Consider the following 19,806-nt stretch of genomic DNA (forward strand, 5'->3'; position numbering starts at 1 on the left):
ATCTGCCAAGAAATCAATTCACCAATGAAGACTGGATATAAACTCGTGAGCCAGAGTGGGACGTACGTGGCAGTTGCTCCAAATTCCTCCATTTGTTTAAACATGGATTTGTTTGCTTCAGAGACTGTATTATTATTAGGCAATAATAGGCTTACGGTGGAGTTGTGAATGTAGGCTTGTGGAGATTTCCCTCTCCATTACTGCTTTAGTGTAGCTTCTAATTAGGCCCTGTACCAAACCCTTCACTTCCTGCCTGTCTGTCTGACATAAAAGGGCTGCGGGGCGGCCGGGCCGGGTTGCTGAGGTCCCATAGCACACATGTTCAGAGCCTGCTCTGGTTACACATTGTATTCCTGCACACAAACCAACCTCATGCCAAGCCTATGGCTGTGGCATGCTCAGCACCGAGGTTGCCGCTGTTTAGAATGCAGTCGTTGTCACCAAGGGAAATGGATTGTCCGCTATAAACTGAAACATATCTTCCCCTTTGTGTTCACTTCCTCTCAGACAGGGACATTTGTAATGGGTGTCTTTTTGGGTTCCGTCTTTTTCTAGTCGTCTTGTCATTTTTCCCAGATTAACGTCAAAGGAGGTTGTGAAGTGCTTTCAGGGTAATGTGTTGCCAGTGTGCATACTAAGATTTCCTACTATCATGCTCTCTCTCTCTCTCTCTCTCTCTCTCTCTCTCTCTCTCTCTCTCTCTCTCTCTCTCTCTCTCTCTCTCTCACTCTGTCTCTTTCTTTCTCTCCACAGCACTGTAAACATGGCCAGTGCATTCCCAAGGAGCACGACGCCACCCCCGTGGACGGGGCGTGGGGAGGCTGGTCTCCGTTTGGCTCTTGCTCGAGGACGTGTGGCGGGGGCATCAAGATTGCCGTGCGCGAGTGCAACCAACCTGTGTAAGCACAGTCTTTGTAGTCATGCACATCTACTGAACTGTGTCTCCCTATGAGCTGCAGTGGTCAATGTACCATAACATCAAGCCTCCTTAAATGAATTCTTTCCAGAGCAATTCTAAAGTACAGTCACAGCAGATTTGACGCTGTATCTATCTACCACCTTCCTCCAGACCCAAGAACGGGGGGAAGTACTGTGTGGGGCGCAGGATGAAGTTCCGCTCGTGTAACTCAGAGCCCTGCTCCAAGCAGAAGAAAGACTTCAGAGAGGAGCAGTGTGCTGCCTTTGATGGCCGGCACTTCAACATCAACGGTCTACCTCCTAACGTGCGCTGGGTACCCAAGTACAGCGGAAGTAAGAACATCTCTCTCTTTACGCCTTCTTGGTTTTGCATCTTACTAACACAGAGAAAAATTTACTGGACTCTTAGGCCTTTAGAATAGGTGCCGTTGTAAGCTAACTAAAATTTCCTGTAGATGTGCACAAAGCATTCGGAGTGCTCGGTGAATCGATGCGATATAGCATGAGGAGTTATGTGAACTTGTTGGAACATCCAAATGGTTGAATTTTCATTAGCCACTTTGAGTTTGAGTTTATTTATTTTTTCCAGGGACAGTGCACATTAATAAACGTTTCAGTAAAAGTGACGGTTTTAGCCAGCCGGCTAATTTTCAACCACAGTCCTTGGGCAGGTTATTAAAAACAATTACCATATAGACAATCATTGAGCAGTGAGCACACGCAGAGCAACATAGGATAAGCAAGACGTAGCATACAGACAGAGCAACATAGGACAAGCAAGACGTAGCATACCGACAGAGCAACATAGGACAAGCAAGACGTAGCATACAGACAGAGCAACATAGGACAAGCAAGACGTAGCATACCGACAGAGCAACATAGGACAAGCAAGACGTAGCATACCGACAGAGCAACATAGGACAAGCAAGAAGTAGCATACAGACAGAGCAACATAGAACAAAAAGCAGCAAGACAAAATTCATAAAAGCAACAAAGTGTTTCCACACCTCACAAGCTACAGACAACATGGAAAGCGGCAATACACAGCTAGGGATTATGATCACAAATCTGATTGACCTTTAGCCATGTATTCATACATTTTGTGAAAGTGTGATAGGTGGTGCAGTTATGTGTGTCTGAAGGCAGTGTATTCCAGACATGGGAAGCTCTCACAGAGAAAGCGGATTTACTAAAGGTGCTTTTCCTTAAGGGAACTATACAGTCACCTCTCATGGCAGACCTTGTAGATCTGCTGCCATATGTTTGGGTTTTCTGTTTAACAAAAATACTGAGTGGAGGGGGAGCCAGGCCATTTAGGATCTTGAATACAAGACATGCGTCGGTGTATTGCACAAGATTTTCCCTACTCACGAGCTCATGCTTTCTGAGGATGTAACAGTGATGATGGCTACTGGGCTTCCTATCAAGCACTTTGAGAGCCTGTTTGTAGACAAACTGAATAGGTTTTAATGTTGTACAGCAAGCTTGGGCCCAACTAGTCAAGCAGTATGTTAAGTGGGGGAGTATCATAGATTTGAAGTACAGTTTTGCTACCTCTGTAGTCAAACAATTTTGTATAAATCGGAAATTAGCTAGGTTGAATTTGGTTATCTGAATGACCTTTTTCGCATGCTTTTTAAAAGAGAGGTTGGAATGATGCCAGGGTACTTAAAATCAGATACCACCTGGAGCTTCTCCCCTGACACATAGACATCTGGTTCAGTAGCATCTGTTGCCCTCTTTGTGAAGAACATGCAGACAGTTTTTTTCACATTGAGATGCAAACACGAGTCACTGAGCCACTTTGTAACCTGGACCATTACAGTAGTGAGTTATTTTGCAGCTTGTTGTTTGCTCTTTGCATGCACATATATCACTGTATCATCTGCAAACATTTGAACTTCAGACCCAGTACAAACAGAAGGCAGATCATTAATGTACAGGCTGAACAGGAGGGGCCCCAGTATTGACCCCTGGGGCACGCCCACATCATAGCTAAGAGTGGGCGACAGCTCATTGCTCACTCTGACACACTGAGTTCTGCCTTCAAGGTATGATTTCATCCATCTCAAGGCACCGGGGGAGAAGTTGAACTTGGACAATTTTGTGATGAGAATCTCATGGTTAACAGTATCAAAAGCCTTCCTTAGGTCCAGAAACACAGCCCCAACAACGCCCCCTTTGTCCATCTTGGACTTCACATTTTCCAGAAGAAAGCAGTTGGCCGTTTCTGTGGAGTGTTTCGCTCTGAAGCCAAACTGCATGGAGTGTAATGTGAAGGGTCTGTTGTTGAGGTGGGCAATCAGTTTTTCTGCTACACACTTTTCAACAACCTTTGACATCACAGGTAGTATACTAATGGGCCTGTAGTTACTCACGTCAGCAGGGTTGCCCGATTTAAAGATGGTCGTTATGATGGCCGACTTCCATACCCTTGGAAACACCCCGAGACCAATAGATGTGTTGGTGACCTTAGTAATGGGGCCAATGAGTGACTCTTTGTAGTTTTTAAGAAAGGTAGAGTCCGGCCCAAACACATATTTTGCTTTAGAGTTCTTTAGTGAGCTAATCACCTTGTTCACCTTTGACTCAGAAACTTCCCTTATGATGAAGACAGGTTGAGCGTCATTCACTAGCACTGATCCCAAGATACCAATGGAGGGGTTCTGTGTCAGCACCCTGACAGTCAATAAAGTAGGAATTGAAGGCTATTGCTATTTCGACTGCATCCTGTGTTAGATTGTTATTCACCATGAGTTCTAGTATTTTTGCAGTGTTACTATGGTCTTTCCCTGTAAACTTTTTTAGATTCTCCCAGATCAGTTTAGAATTTCCCTTTGCTTCACCAATTATGTTAATAAAAAAGTTTGCCTTGGCCTGTCTGATTTCTTTCATCACCTTATTTCTCAACATGGTAAACCTACATCTGTCATGCTCCAATTTGGATCTTAGCGATGTTTTTAGAGCATAATCTCGTTGTTGCATCAATTTCCAGATTTCTCCATTTAGCCATGGAAGAGTGCTCTTTTGGCCAGGTTTGGATTTGATTTTCTTTAGGGAACCATTTATTGTCGTCTTTAATGAGGTCAGTGGACTGTTTTCACCATTCCCTCTTCCTCTTCTGTCCTGTAGTTCAGATGAAGGATCGCTGTAAGCTGTTCTGCAGGGTGGCTGGCAGCACGGCCTACTACCAGCTCAGGGACCGGGTCATCGACGGCACGCCATGTGGCCCCGACACCAACGACATCTGTGTGCAGGGCCTGTGCAGGGTGAGACTGACACACAGCCTTTAACGACCTCAGCCTGACAGTTAACCTAAAATACCATTCGTAACAGTCATAAGAGCTGTTATAACAGCTGTCATGATGGCATTATTTTAAAATGAGGAGAATATTATTCACGGAGGTGTGGTTCTTCATTTTACTGTACTCTTGAGCTAAAGTCCATCGTCCCTATTACAGGCAACAGACTAAAACCAATTATACCAGAATAAAGTTTCCCTGTCGTGCTATTTACAATAGAGAATTTCTGTCAGGTGTTACAGTTAAATGAATTTAACACACTTAACCGGGTTTGATTCTGTGTATTAAGGAAACAATTTATTAGGTTTTATCCCTGCAGATGGGAGAAGGTTGCAGGGCACATTACAGGATTTCATAAGAAATTCCACTACTTTAATGACATTTCTTTCCCCCCCGCTTTTTTCTCCTCCACTTCCTTCTCCTCATTTTCCTTCCCTCCTTTCTCCTCATCATCCCTGTGCAGCAAGCGGGATGTGACCATGTGTTGAATTCCAAGGCGAGGAGAGATAAGTGTGGTGTGTGTGGCGGTGACAACTCCTCGTGCAAAACCGTGGCAGGCACCTTCAACATGGTGCGCTACGGTGAGCCAAACTGTGTGTTATCCCAATGACCGAAAAGTGTCATTGAAACCTTTTCACTATTATGTACTGACCGCTGACCTTGTCATGGTCACTCAGAGACGTTGAGTTCTCCTCTGCTGGTTGTGCTGCAGGATACAACGAAGTGGTGAGAATACCCAGTGGTGCTACAAATATTGATGTGCGTCAACACAGCTACTCAGGGAAACCAGAGGACGATAACTACCTCGGTAAGACTCAAACTCACAATCAAAACACTTTTAGGGGTCTTGTTGGCTGTTGAATTTGAAACATTAGCTGGAGGATTTGATTTGTCTGTCATGTCAAAGTTCAGTATGTCTAACATTCAGAGGTGTCAACAGCTTTAGTATTCTCTTCTTGAGCAGATATGTTTTGTCTGGTTGTTGGTGCTACTGTAGTGTCCTGCCTGTCCTCAGCGGAGAGATTTGGAGGGCCTGTTGAACTTGGCATGTTGGAGAGTTTGTGGCACACATGCTAAAACATTAATTACCCAGAACTCACATAGCCCTCTGGGTGTAATTTCATTCTCTCTGTGCTGCTCGTAAAAGTGTAAAAGCTACTATGCTTGTGTTTCTTGGTGTTTCTTTGTTCGCGTGTGCATGTGCGTGCGCGTGTGACTCTCTGCGGGTGCGCTGGGGCCTAAGGGGGAACAGGGAGGGAACAGGGGGTAGGGGGCTTGTGGGAAGTGGGCTGGTCTCTGTGGCCACATTACTGTGATGTGTGAAATGGTGAGGAAAGTAACTCAGGAAATTAGCTCCATAATCGCATTAGTGTGAATGTGTGCAGCAGACTGTCTGATGAACAGAACAGGAGGACTGAGATTCCTCCAGTAGAAATGTAGGATTATTTTACCCCAGTTAGGTTTATCTGCTCTCTGTTGCAGCCCTTGCTGTAAATGAAAACATCAACTGTTATGCTGCTCTATGTTTTTATCACTGTGTCCTCAAGAGAAGGAAAAAGGAGTTTAGCGAACTTAATAAAGACTTGTGGTTTTGCGCCCTGTCCCGTACTGTACTTTTAGAATCTTATGCCATCTTATTTACTCATGTCAGTGTCACCTCCTCTGTCTTTTTCTCCAGCTGTTTCAAACAGTCGTGGGGACTTCCTGCTCAATGGCGAGTTTGTAGTCAGCATGTTTAAAAGGGAAATCAAAGTGGGCAATGCCGTCATCGAGTACAGCGGATCTGACCACGTCATCGAGAGAATCAACTGCACTGACCGCATCGAGGAGGAGATCATTGTCCAGGTAACAACTCCTTACCTGCCTGTTGAGAAGGTTATGATGCAAATGGAACAGTGGAACTGTACTGATTGTTCTGTTCCTCTGCCCTCCGATCCCTCCTCAGGTGCTTTCTGTAGGTAACTTGTACAACCCAGACGTCAGGTACTCCTATAACATCCCCATCGAGGATAAACCCCAGCAGTTTGTCTGGGATGCCTACGGGCCCTGGCAGGACTGCAGCAGGCCCTGCCAAGGTGAGGGATGGGAAGGGAACGTAAGGGGTGTGGTTTGGGGGTTAAAGAGAAGATGAGGGGTGTCGGAAAGGTTGAGGTGGTGGAGAGGTGTGGGCGTGTGGGAAAGGAGGTGTGGAGGGAGGTGAAAGGTTGAGGGAGAGAGAAGGTGAGTCTTTATGTGGTTGTATCTGACCACTATTAAATCCAATATTGGCTCCAAGGCTCTTACAACCATGTACTAAGAAATTTGCATTAAATAGTGGAGAATAGTGGACCATACAGTGTTGTCAGGGCGGTGGGAAGCATCAGGAGTCAGATGGAATTCAGGAGCAAAATGCTGGTATTAATTAACAGATGTAGAAGGTGAGCTGGATATACAGTATTAATATTGACAGGATGTTGATGGACACTGACTTACAGACTTATAGTCAATATACTGAAGCTACATTTGCCTTCTAAGACAGAATAATAATACTAATAAATGCCATTTAGCAGACACTTTTATCCAAAGCGACTTGGGTGGTCCCAGGAATCAAACCCACTACCCTGGCATTACAAGCGCCATGCTTTACCAAATGAGCTACAAAGGACCACCTTCAAACAAGACAGAGCACCTTTAACTTTGACAAAGCATCAGTAATTCCTCACACAGCTGAGTTTAGCAGAGTCTGAGACAACATGTCAGTCCAGCCTATGCACTCTTGAAAATTCTTCTTCTTCTCCTGTAGTGTTTTAGGGCAGACTACACCTGAAACGTTGTATTGGATGCGGGAAATAAAAAAGGCGGGAAATCCATAACAAAAAAAACGAAGTTCTTCAAAATCCACTCAGAGCACTACTCAGATCTGGTGACCTGAGAGGATGGAACTTCTGCTCCATTCAGTATGCCATGCAGCTCCTCACCTGTTTCATCCTTCATTCCCAAAAAGCGTTCAGCTGCAGATAAGCTGATATTGATCTTTCTTGAGTTCTTCTGAACTTTGGTGTCCCCATGGCAACCGAACCACTAGAACATCATTTAACTTTTCTCGCAGCCTCTGCTTAGGAGACACGCTGAACAGCTTTTAACCTAGCAATCTCTGCTTCCTTCACCCTTACAGGACATTTCCATTGAACGCGTCAATCGCCAAGCATCAACTGTTCCAGGAATTTTCATTGCGATCTTCTTAGCCCTAACTTCTACATAGAATCCAGAAATCACGCCCTTGATTGGTGCCCTGCTCCGAAAATCGAAGGCAGTCAACTCTTTCTCCTTGAATCTGCTAAGGCGCAACGCGCACTCCTTCTGTTCTGCCGACATACAAAAATCTACGAAATTCCACTTCTGTTCACCCGAACGGATTCCACAGTACACCATCTTCAATATCTTGGCAACATAAAACGGATCTCCCAGGTACATCTTCTTATCGTCAAACTGCACTCCTACTACAAACTGTGAAGTAGTTGTGCTAGGAGCAGTAGGCTCACTAGACAGCGTTTTAACTGTGATTATAGCGCTCTTTATCCGTCCTTTATCGACTGTAGTCCATCCAGTATTGTCATCACCTTCCTTCTTAATCTCATTTTTGCTGGCGCCATCAAATTCAAACTCGGTTTCCACTTCCGCCATTCTCTCTAGCTCTCGCAATCAGAGATCTTGGCCTCTCTTGAAAATGGGCATCTGAACAGGTTTAAAGCCCAACCCCTAACACTGGGATAATCCCAAAAGCATCTAAACAAGTATTTAATCAATTAACATTAGCCTAATAATTCCCTTCACAATTAGTACTTCTCAATAGTTATCATATCAATGACCATTCCATAATACATTTCATCATATGAGGACAAAATATCCCATTAATGTTCAATGAATATACTGTAGATATTCGGAAAACCTCTCTCAACATAGAACATTGTAATGGGCAACTATGATGGATAACAATGATGTATAACTATGATGGATAACAATGATGTATAACTATGATGGAGAGCTATGATGGATAACTATGATGGATAACAATGTGCATGTGACCGGTCGGCGTGCTCTCCAAATCAGTCCACAAAACAATCTGCCATGGAGAGTACAGATTGGCGATACAAATGTTTTTTTTTTCTAATTAAACAATGACACATTTCTACTCGCATGTGACTTTTTCTCTAACAACAGTGGGACATGTTTCGCGTTAGGAATATGCTTGAAAACATTAGCAATATGAACAACCATTAGCAAACCATTAGCAATAGAATGAAATGTACAAAATAACTTTAGAATATAATCTTTGAAGATGTAGGGCTCTATTTTAACAACCTAACGCAATGGTAAATCTTAGCACTGGTGGTAGCGCTATAGGTCTGGGCATGTGTCAGAAATATTTGTGCTATTTTTACAGTGGGAATTATGGGCGCAATAGCTGGCGGTGGCGTGAAAGCGCTGGGTTTTTGATGAATAAATCAATTGTAGGTTGGCGGAGGGCTTGATCCTTCACTGGCCAATCAACGTGTTCCATGGCTTAATACTGCAAGCTGTTATCTCAAGTTGTGTAGGTTATTGACCGTCTTTGTGTTGCCATCAACTTCAATTTGGCTGGGGAGCACAGCAATATTCTCCCCCGAGTCCGTTTGTACTTGCTTAACCGATAGGCCTATACAGGTCGCTCCACCCCTTGGGTGCCTTTTGAGTAGTGTAACTTGGGGATTTATTAACCTAATTTAAACATTCTGTCATAAAGAGCACTTGTTCAACTTAATTAAAAAACGTGTTTTCCCATCTCAAAAGGTAAGGTAATAAGCAAAATTACGATAGTAAGTGCCAAGTAAATTAACAGGGTTGATCATAAGGGTTGACGATTTCATCTTAAGTCAGCCATAAATACCCCTGTTACAGGGAGAATGGAAGCTTGTTGTGTGCAACAGAGAAGGTCAATTAAATTCAAGCTTGACAAAAAACATTGAAATTGTTAAAACATTTCTAGTCTGTCTATCTATGGGTCACAGGGTTGACATATTATGCTTGTCCCGCTCAATTTTCCACCTCAAACATCCGAAAATGTCAAAAAAGATTAGAACCAGCTCACCTGCTTTTACACTAGGGTTTGACTACAATGTTTATTTTAGTTTTTTTAAATTTTATTAAAAGGAATAGTATTACCATATTAAAATGAGAGTTCAGATCGCATAACAGGGATGACCTTAAAATGAGGGGAAAAAATGTTATAAATGTTTTATGAATCACTAATCACATTAAATAAATGAATAACAATCGCCACAAAGCAACATAATAACTAGGGCTTTACAATGATGGTGAAAACTTTGAGAAATGCTGTGGTTAAGTCACAGAGGGTGGTCAGAGGGACATGTCAAAATGCTGTGGTTAAGTCACAGAGGGTGTACTGAGGGACATGTCAAAATGCTGTGGTTAAGTCACAGAGGGTGGTCAGAGGGACATGTCAAAATGCTGTGGTTAAGTCACAGAGGGTGGTCAGAGGGACATGTCAAAATGCTGTGGTTAAGTCACAGAGGGTGGTCAGAGGGACATGTCAAAATGCTGTGGTTAAGTCACAGAGGGTGGTCAGAGGGACATGTCAAAATGCTGTGGTTAAGTCACAGAGGGTGTACTGAGGGACATGTCAAAATGCTGTGGTTAAGTCACAGAGGGTGTACTGAGGGACATGTCAAAATGCTGTGGTTAAGTCACAGAGGGTGGTCAGAGGGACATGTCAAAATGCTGTGGTTAAGTCACAGAGGGTGGTCTGAGGGACATGTCAAAATGCTGTGGTTAAGTCACAGAGGGTGGTCAGAGGGACATGTCAAAATGCTGTGGTTAAGTCACAGAGGGTGGTCAGAGGGACATGTCAAAATGCTGTGGTTAAGTCACAGAGGGTGTACTGAGGGACATGTCAAAATGCTGTGGTTAAGTCACAGAGGGTGTACTGAGAGACATGTCAAAATGCTGTGGTTAAGTCACAGAGGGTGGTCAGAGGGACATGTCAAAATGCTGTGGTTATTTTTTTAAATAATTAATTAATAATTAATGATTTTAAAAATTAATTAATAATTTAAATAATTTTCAATATATATATATTTTTTTTTAAATTTTTATTTTTATTAGAAAACAACTGTATATATACAAGTATACAAACGGACAATGATAACATATGCTATGGTGTACAACAAATTCTAGATTATACAAATACCTTTTTTTTAACAGCTTTCTTATTAGAAAAACGTACAAGTGCTCTTAATGTATTGCTAAAATTCCTTATAGAAAACACGGAAGAGTTTTTTTTATTAGTGAATTTACATTTATGAATATTACATTTTTCCATTAGCACAATTAGATTTATGAGTTAAAACATGTTTTCTTTATCCTTATTACAGTTAAGGAAACCGAGCAGCACATTCTCCCATAAAAAAACAAAAGTCATCAAGAATATTAACAGTATAAAACTATGAATATCTTGCCATAATTTCTTTACATGTAGACAATGCCAAAATAATTGTAAAACTGTGTCTGGATGCTCAACACAAAAAGTACTGTTAATGTTAATGTGTTTTCTGATCTACATCGGGTAGTGATTCTGGTTACACCTCTAAATAACATGAAAGTTCCAGATGGAATAGCATCAAAGACTATGGCGAACTCTCTAGGTGTAACAAGGATATTGTAACGAGATTTTTTTAAATCCTCATAATTGAGTAACAATCCTTCTGCATTAAAAAGTTGACTCACCAGCAGCATATGATTATTAAACCAGTTGTTAAAAAATATCTATACAAAATATCCTTATTGTTCCAAATGAAATGCCTATGCGGAGAAAAGCACATATCTCTTGTTCCATGAGCATACGGGCACTGTCCGTCACGGCTGGATAGGCTGCGCATCCGCTGTCAAAATCAATGTCATTATCATCCACATTACCGTTAATACCTGAGTGAGTCATAAATCACTGAATGAATATTTCACTTGTGCGAGTTTTAAAGACACGCCTCAAATATTCCCACCATCCCACCTCAAGGCAAGTAAGCTGATGTCAGACAGGTAAATTGCTGAACCTGGCTGACAATAGAGCCTGCAGTGTATTTCTTCACTAATACATATCTATTTATCTATGGGGATTTACTGCCACTTTTACTGATTTACAGCTCATAATGCTTGGTTATAACAATTAAGAACAGAAGGTATAGGAGGAAGAGTGATGTTTCTTAGAAAGATTTTGCTATGATTTAAACCACACGATTCCTGGAGGCACACACTCCTGCTGGTTTTCCGTCTTGACAAGTGTCTGATTTAGACTCCAAAGAATTCAAGCTTGCGTGGACTCTAGCCAATCGATTTATTGATTCAATGCCAGGTACTGGGAGAAACTAAAAGCAGCAGGACCATGACCAAGGAACTAAACCCTCTCTCCCACCCCATCAGGAGAGCGTAAGAGGAAGATCCTGTGTAGTAGAGAGTCGGACCGTGTGGTGGTCTCAGACCAGAGGTGCCATGGGGCTGCCAGACCAGCCATGGTCACAGAACCCTGCAACGCAGAGTGTGAAATCAGGTACTGCCTAAACCACTCTCAATCGCTTTATCTGTCCATATTGCAGATTTTTTTGATCACTCTCAGTCTTTATATCTGTGATATGTATGCTGTTTGATACAAAGTTCAGTTTTATCCTGTCAGCGTCTTTCACCTATGACCTTTCCTGTCTGTGTAGGTGGCATGTGGCGAGGAAGAGCGAGTGCACAGTCCCATGTGGGGTGGGATATCGTACGCTGGAGATCTACTGCGCCAAACTCAGCCGTGCCGATGGAAAGACCCAGAAGGTGGACGAGCGTTACTGCAGCAGTCAACGCAAACCTGACGACAAGGAGAGTTGCCATGGAGACTGTAACCCAGGAGGATGGGAGTACTCATCTTGGTCAGAGGTGAGAACGCCTGTTATAGTTTTAAGGGATTTATAAAAAGAGAAGGAAAAGGTTTAATACGTGTGTGCATGTGTTGCAGTGCTCCAAAAGCTGTGGAGGAGGGTCCCGGCGTCGTGCGGCTGTGTGTGGAAAGTCTTCTGAAGCGGGAAGTGATGAGAGCAAGTGCAGCCAGAGAGACAAGCTGACCACCGTCCAGAACTGCAATGAGTTCCTATGTCCTGCGTGGAAGACCGGAGACTGGTCTGAGGTCAGTTCTACGGAGAATGTTTGGACTACGCTTTGGGAATGTAGCTTAGCATTTGAAGCTAATCATTTGAAGGTAATCAGACCGGAGACTGGTCTGAGGTCAGTTCTATGGAGAATGTTTGCTTAGCATTTGAAGCAAATTGAGGAATTTTGAACCCAGATGGCCTTTTTACACTACGACCAGTTCGCAGCCAAATCAGGGTTCTGATTCTACACCTGACAGCAGACATAGTGTAAAAATAACATTTATAGGACAGAATTATGGGAATAATCTTGAATTTGTTTGACTAAGGAATTCTACTCCTATAATATAAAGAGGAAGTATTAAACATGTCAAAATGACTGGGCGCCAGGGACGTTGGTCAAAGGAATGTCTTGTCATGTCCGGTGCACTACTGTACCCGTGTTTGTTGGGTAGTAACTAGCTTGATTGTGTAGTTTACACGTTCTGTCCAGCAGTTCAAAAGGCTTTGAGTGCGCCTACACAAACAAACACTGTACACACATAGCTAGCCTACTGTACATGTCAATCTATGTGCCCCTGTTTCTCATTGTGCCCGTTGACTGTTGCAGTGCCTGGTGACGTGTGGGAAAGGGTACAAGCATCGGCAGACATGGTGCCAGTTTGCGGAGGACCGACTGGACGACCGCTTCTGTGACTCGATGTCCAAGCCTGAGTCCGTCCAGACGTGTCAGCAGCAGGATTGTGCTTCGTGGCAGGTCGGACCATGGGGACAGGTGAGTCACGCGTGTTGTACAGTTGACATACCTGTAGAGTGACATGTTTTGTGGCAGGTAATATTAGGATCTGTTTGCCGGGTGGCACACACTGTGTTTCAGGTGACATCTGTGGCTTCCAGTCACCCCCTGTCCCTCAAAGACTATAGTGTTGTGCCTTGTAAAAGCTAACGATTATCTGAACTTATGTGTCATTCCAACTGTGTCCAACTGTTTCTAATATTAGAATATGACCCAATGAAGCAGCTATTTTTACAATCTATCATAATAAACCCATTTCAGAGTTGTAGTTATGTGTTCATGAGGCTATACAGAGCCTAATGTGATTTTTTAAAAATAAAAGAAATCTCCTATGAACTTTCTTCAGATCACAGGAGGTTGGTTTAATTGGGGAGGATGGGCTTGTGGTAATGGCTGGAGCAGAATCAGTGGAATGGCATTCAATACATCAAACACATGGTTTCTATGTGTTTGATGCCATTCCATTAGCTCCTTTCCAGCCATTATTATGAGCCGTCCTCCCCTCAGCAGCCTCCACTATTCCAGATGTAGAGCAAAGACAGGAGAAAGACAAGCCACTCATTTAGTCTATCCCCCATTTACTCTGCTGTTTAGGCACATTGCTGACCGTGCCAAAATAAGCATATACAATCTGTACACAATCTGTGTCGACATACTCCCCTATATTTATGCTTGCTAATGCATTGCCAGTTTATATCTCTCAGGACGCAAAAAAAAAATGTTCTCTGTAGCAATCCTGTAGCAAGGTGTCGCAACGTTTTGCAAATCAAAACTGGGCACTTCATCTTAACACAGCTTGTGTGTGCAAACTGCCTGTAAGCCTAAACGTGTGATGGGAGATTAGGTGTTCCTATACCATGGCATAGGCAATCATGTTAAATGTATATTTGAAGCTGTTTAATGAAGCGCGCGGAATCTTAGCTGAAGTTGCTGCCACACAAGTTTGACCTCATTTCATCGGAGTCAGTGAGGTAGAAGAGAGTGTGGTGTGTACCCACTGACTTGGCTACAGTGGAAAGTAGATGAGTTACTCATGCATTATGATCCTGAAGGCTGTTATCTGCTGGCACTAGTCTGACCAGTGCACTTCTTTTCCATTCAGTTACTCATTTTTGGGAAGATTTGCTACGTTGGCTTGTTTTTGTCCCTCTCTGACTTTCTCTTTCTCCTTCTCTATCTTTCTCTCCATTGCTCTCATTCTTCATATCTCTCTGTTCACTTACTCTCTCTTTGGTGGACTCAGTGCACTACCTCGTGTGGACCCGGCTACCAGATGCGAGCTGTGAAGTGCGTTGTGGGGTCATACGGGTCCGTCATGGACGACACTGAATGTAACGCTGCCACGCGGCCCACTGACACTCAGGTAAGGACACATTCCACTAAGACCCATCTCAACATCTCTAGAACTTCCACTCATCTCCTCTGCACTGATCTGGACACTTGACACGGGATAAGTGAAAGCCATGGGGTGGATTCCTTCTCATTTTGTGAAAATGCTTTTATATACTGCCCTTTCAAGTGATATTTGTGAGAATATATATTTTAGGGAGGCCTACATGCAATTTTCTCAGTATTAGGCCACCCAGGGCTTGACTGTCAGACTCAGTAGACCACACAAGACCCTAACCCGCTCCTGACACACTACTCGAATGCTTGGTTGTGAGCTGACCATGTGACCTGCCCTATCCCCTCCAGTTGTAGAATGGTGTTCAATTCTATAGTGAGGAAAGGGGGGTTCCCCGTGCAGGCTGAGACACAGGTACAGTCACTGGCACTGTGAGGTAGGAAGGAAGTCCCACACCCAGTCCATTACCACCTGGACTCAATAAGGCCTTGTTGTCTAGACAGGGGTTAGAGGGGGGCTGTGCTGGCTCTTACCCCCAGACGGAGACACATAGCTGGGATTGTCTCCCTCCAGCAGTCCATCCCCTTACCAAGCATGAGGGAGGAGGAAAGAGGGCCTGTCCACGGCAGGTCCGCACAACAGCTCCTGTCAAGGAACAGGAGGGTGTCTGGGGATGGGTGATAGAGGGGGAGTGGAAGCTGGCTCTAACCCCAGAAACAGAAAGATTTTGCAGTAACAGTAGGCCATGGGGCAGGACTGGATGATGGGGCAAAACATTCCTTGATTATTTGTGGAAAATGTCCTCACCTTGGTTATGTAAATCAAACCTACAGTCTGCTAGCTGTATTGTTTGTCTGTAAAGAGTGTTGTAGTGTAGTGTAATAGTCTAGTTTCCCACCTTAATGTCTGTCTGTCAACACCTTATGTGAACCTATCTGAAAAACCTCTTCAGGAAGACAATTCCCGCTCTGTTGAAGTGTCATGACCAAGACATAGATGGTGAACACAAACAGTTGCGGAGTAATCGTCACACATTTCATGAGCCTCTACTTTTATGTTCCTCTTTGTGCATCAATTTAGTTTATTAGGGCCTGCTTCTTTCTTCTTCAGGCTAATAGTGGGAAGGTAGGATGGACCGTTTTCCCGCGGCATGGCGGGCGGGTCCTGGTTGGGTGGGATGTGGAGGGGTGGGTTGTGATGGGGTGTGGAGGGGTGGGTTGTGATGGGGTGTGGAGGGGTGGGTTGTGATGGGGTGGGGTGGGCCATAAACACTGGCTGAGACTCCGGTCACAGGGAGGCCCCCCTGGTTCAGGCCTTAATTCCCGACTCAGCCATCATGCCCAGTGACCCTGAACCAGTCACTTCATCTCCCTGTGATTCCAGCCAGTCATCCGTGAAGTCAGCTCCGAGGCCGCACACCCTAAACCACTCCGGGGCTGGAAAAGGGGGAAAGACGACAGAATGGAGCTTATGTTTCAGGACGCCTGTCTCTACCTCAGTTGACCAGTGAGAAGGAGGGGAGAAAAACCAAAAAACACACAACGATGACTGAACACTTGCCTCATACACACCTACCCGCAGATGGGTACACAACATGGGTCTTTCTATAAACTAGGGTACTAGTGATCTTTTCTTGTAGTGGACTGTTTGTAGCTGTTGCAATGTCATTCATAATAATTGTGAATACATTAAGATATAATGGGTGGAACATAAATACATTCAATATAATTAATGAGTTGAATCAAAGTCTATATTTAAACTCTTTCTCGTGCTTGGAGTCTTCACAGATTTGGCAAAAATCGTGTGACATAAAACACAACCTTTCTTTCCTTACATTTATAATACTGCTGTTTCTCGTTATTTCATATACTAAGAATTTAACAATTGAATTACACATTTAACATGATCCTGTAAAATTCCTGGATGTTGCTGTCAGACTCTTTTTTTTTGTAATGAGATCTTGGAAGTGTACTGTAACCTCATAGCATTTCGTATCTCCCTATGTTGTGCTGTGATGACAATTTTCATGGACACATTGCAAAATCGAATTCTTCTAACAAGAAAGAGTAACTTGAACAAGAATAATCAAACAAAAATCGATACTGTCATTAGTAGGGTTCTTCAAAAATGATAGTTGTTCGATGCGCGTTTGATGCCGAGCTGTTAAGTTACGTGGGGAAACGATCAGCCGATTCAGGAAAGGATTATGAAGTTATTGAAAGCTGGTGTGATACAGCATGCGATTGAACAACAGCCAAAGTGCAGAAATGAACGTTGATCTGGAGAATTGACAGAACATGTTGGTGTCTATATTGCTGTGGCGGTCAAGTTAATTAGCCTATGTCCTGGACAACATTATGTCAACATTCCTGAGGTAAGATTACATACAGTCCGTGTACGTTTTGATCGCAGTAGCGGTGCATGTGTAAAATCACCGGGAACCCAAGGCCCTCCCAAAAAAGCCATATTACAAACTGTGTTTTGTGATAGTTGCATATTTTGCTCTAGGAAACAACGCATAGTTCATATTCCTTGACACTGTGATATATAAGCCTAAAGGCCGAGACAATAAGACACAGCTGCAGAATAAATTCAACCACACCTTTGTTTATCAGAAAACCGGAGAGCAACCTCTGTCCAGTGGGTCCACGAAGCATATTGCACGTTACATGACGAATAGCATGGTCAAGCAAGTTAATGTTCCTGACATTTTAGGACTACTAAACAGCTATTGATTTAGAACCACAGAGTTACCACAAGTCACAAAGAAAACAGGTGCTGCTTCCACTGATCCAGCACCATTTCAAATTTAACATTTCAACATTATCTAATCACCTATGCTTAGTCTAACACATTGACAACTAAAAGATACCAAAAACAATTTAGTCCAATAAACGTAAATTAAATATTATGTGGCTTTACCTAGTACTGATTTCTGTGTGTGTGTGTGCGTGCGTACGTGCATGCTTGCAAGTAGAAAGAAATGTGTTGACTCACCCTAATTGTAGAGAAACGCCAATGTCATCCTCCTCTTTCATGTTGTTTAAACGGTCTATGACTCTGCCATACAGTACGCGCTTTAAGTTTTTGTTGTCCTAGTCTACCTGGCTAAAATACTTGCTCGCTAGCCAAACTTGCTCCAGGCCAGCTAGTTAACATTAGCCTACGACATCTAGCTACATATTGAACTTCCATTTTCTCAGGTCAGGGGCACAATGTATTCATTTATGGTTGGATCACAATCACCATTATAATCATTGGCCAGTACAGAGAATTAAGTCAAACTTATTAAAAAGTATTAATCCCTATCTCCATCCATGGCTAATTTAGGAAAGGGACAATTTTAGCAAGCTAGCAACCAACCGGTCGACAACAGCATGGTGAGATGCAACAATTCAATGACGTTTGGCTTATGATGTGATTGGTGTGAAACCAAATCCAAACTGTCTTCCCTTGACACTTTTTTTGGTGTGCCAGCACCATTCATAGCTGAACTTGTTCAGTTTAGCGCAATGCTGATTGGTTATTATTATTTTAAAAAATACTCAAGGGAGGCCAAATGCTCACTGGCTTACCTTGGGTAGATGGGCTACACATACTGAGACAGAGGTGCGCTGTTTTGTTCACAGATACTTTCTCCGGTGAGATACATTCAGCCTGTTGTGAATTGAAGGACATTTTGGAAACAGAGACGAAAGATACATTATTTTGTTTCTTTTTTTCTTGGTACATTGTTTGGGGAAGCCTGGCTTCCCTTGACTCCCAAGACGACACGCCACTGTTTGAGCCACTTTTTATTTATTTTTTTTGTTGTAAAAATGGTGCAATCGGAAAATTGAAAATGGCTTGTTTAGCCATTCTTGAATAGAAATAGAAGAAGAAAAATGTTCATTTTCACATGTAGACGGGGTTAAATGTGGAATGCCTGTCATTGGTTAAGTGCACAGCCAACACTTCCTGTCCTTTCAAAGTAGGACTTCACCCTTCCAACTGTTTTGCCCATGCTACAGACGACTATTTTGGTCCACTAATACAGGACTAGTAAAGGCCCAGTGCACTACTTTTGTGAAGGTAAAAAATGGCCCCCATAAATCCACCACATTTGAGTAATATATATTTTTATTCAGGTTTTTCACGGGGTGCTGCAGCACCCTCGGCATCCCTACTTCCCACGGGTATGAACAACCGTATCTATTGCTAGACTAGAGATACGGCCCTACTGTAGCTATAGTGTAGCTCAGTGGTTGCACATCTAACTAGCTGTAATTAAGTAAGGGTGTGAATGGTAGAGACTGTGTTCAGCTACCCAGAACTGTCTGATCAGCTTGGTAGGGTGCCGTGGGTGTGAATAGCAATGGAATGAAACATCCAACCAATGCCTTGAGTCGTGCTGTAGGTCCACCACACGTCCGGAGAGTTGTGGGGTCCTGTCCAGAAGCAGCCCCTATCGTAGACACTTGTGGAGATCTGAGAGGATTGGACAGGTGTAAGCCATACCGCCAAATTTCCACCAAGCCTTTGAGAGGGTAAGGTGGAGCTCTCACCATGTCACCACCAATCAATCCCTCTCAGATCTCCAGAAGTGTCTAGACTCTGGGCAGTAGGGGCTAGGTGTTGTTTCTGGACAAGCCATAGGTATTATGGTAGAGCAGTCAGTCAGCCTGGAACAGTCTAAAATGTTTAAAAGGCAGTGCATTTAAAAACAAGATTTTGGTCTGTTTTTTTAAAGAGATTTCCACACACACACTATGAGGTAGGGCCGGGACGATATCAATATTGCAATATTTTTTCCATGGCAAACATTTTAACACAAAGCAGACCAAACTCTTTGGTCCTTTAAAAACCTGCTGTATGTAAAATATTGTGTGCTACTGTATAGCTTGGAAAATAAATGCATGTGACTCTGGAAGACAACTTAATGGTGTTTGTAGCCAACATTAGGGGTGTTTTCCTAAATAAGTTAAATCCGCTAAGTGTTTTGTTTCTTTGGCACGATACTAATGAGTATCATGATATTGGCATCGTCCCGGCCCTACTATGAGGTCAAAATAAAACTCTGAAATCGTGAAAATTATAATAATGGCCTTATTGTGTAAGAGCTGTTCCAAAAATGTCTGTAATTTCTGTTCAGGTGGGATGGGACTTTTGGCCCACATCATGACATCATAATGTGATATGATTATCATAGACCAATGACTGTTCATCTGGGAAAGGGGGTGGACTCTAGACCATCCTATCAGCCAATCAGGGCTGTGTTTGTAAATATCTTCACATTAGTTTCCTATCCCC

General features: G+C 43.1%; 1 protein-coding gene across 2 annotated transcripts in view; it reads left to right on the plus strand.

Annotated features, from left to right (window-relative positions):
- Nucleotides 1–19,806, plus strand: part of LOC139413411 (ADAM metallopeptidase with thrombospondin type 1 motif, 9) — a 70,231-nt gene that overhangs the window by 12,735 nt on the left and 37,690 nt on the right. The window contains exons 12-23 of one of the 2 annotated variants that reach the window (XM_071160765.1): nucleotides 754–899; nucleotides 1,070–1,251; nucleotides 4,051–4,187; nucleotides 4,684–4,801; nucleotides 4,933–5,028; nucleotides 5,899–6,065; nucleotides 6,166–6,295; nucleotides 11,673–11,799; nucleotides 11,957–12,167; nucleotides 12,247–12,414; nucleotides 12,987–13,151; nucleotides 14,416–14,535. In XM_071160765.1, coding sequence (XP_071016866.1) covers nucleotides 754–899; nucleotides 1,070–1,251; nucleotides 4,051–4,187; nucleotides 4,684–4,801; nucleotides 4,933–5,028; nucleotides 5,899–6,065; nucleotides 6,166–6,295; nucleotides 11,673–11,799; nucleotides 11,957–12,167; nucleotides 12,247–12,414; nucleotides 12,987–13,151; nucleotides 14,416–14,535 — 1,767 coding nt within the window. Of the gene's footprint in view, nucleotides 1–753; nucleotides 900–1,069; nucleotides 1,252–4,050; nucleotides 4,188–4,683; nucleotides 4,802–4,932; nucleotides 5,029–5,898; nucleotides 6,066–6,165; nucleotides 6,296–11,672; nucleotides 11,800–11,956; nucleotides 12,168–12,246; nucleotides 12,415–12,986; nucleotides 13,152–14,415; nucleotides 14,536–19,806 lie in introns of those variants that run through there. The other variant, XM_071160764.1, reaches the window with a different exon arrangement.

This window comes from Oncorhynchus clarkii, chromosome 7 (assembly GCF_045791955.1).
Source record: "Oncorhynchus clarkii lewisi isolate Uvic-CL-2024 chromosome 7, UVic_Ocla_1.0, whole genome shotgun sequence".
Taxonomy (NCBI): Eukaryota; Metazoa; Chordata; class Actinopteri; order Salmoniformes; family Salmonidae; genus Oncorhynchus; species Oncorhynchus clarkii.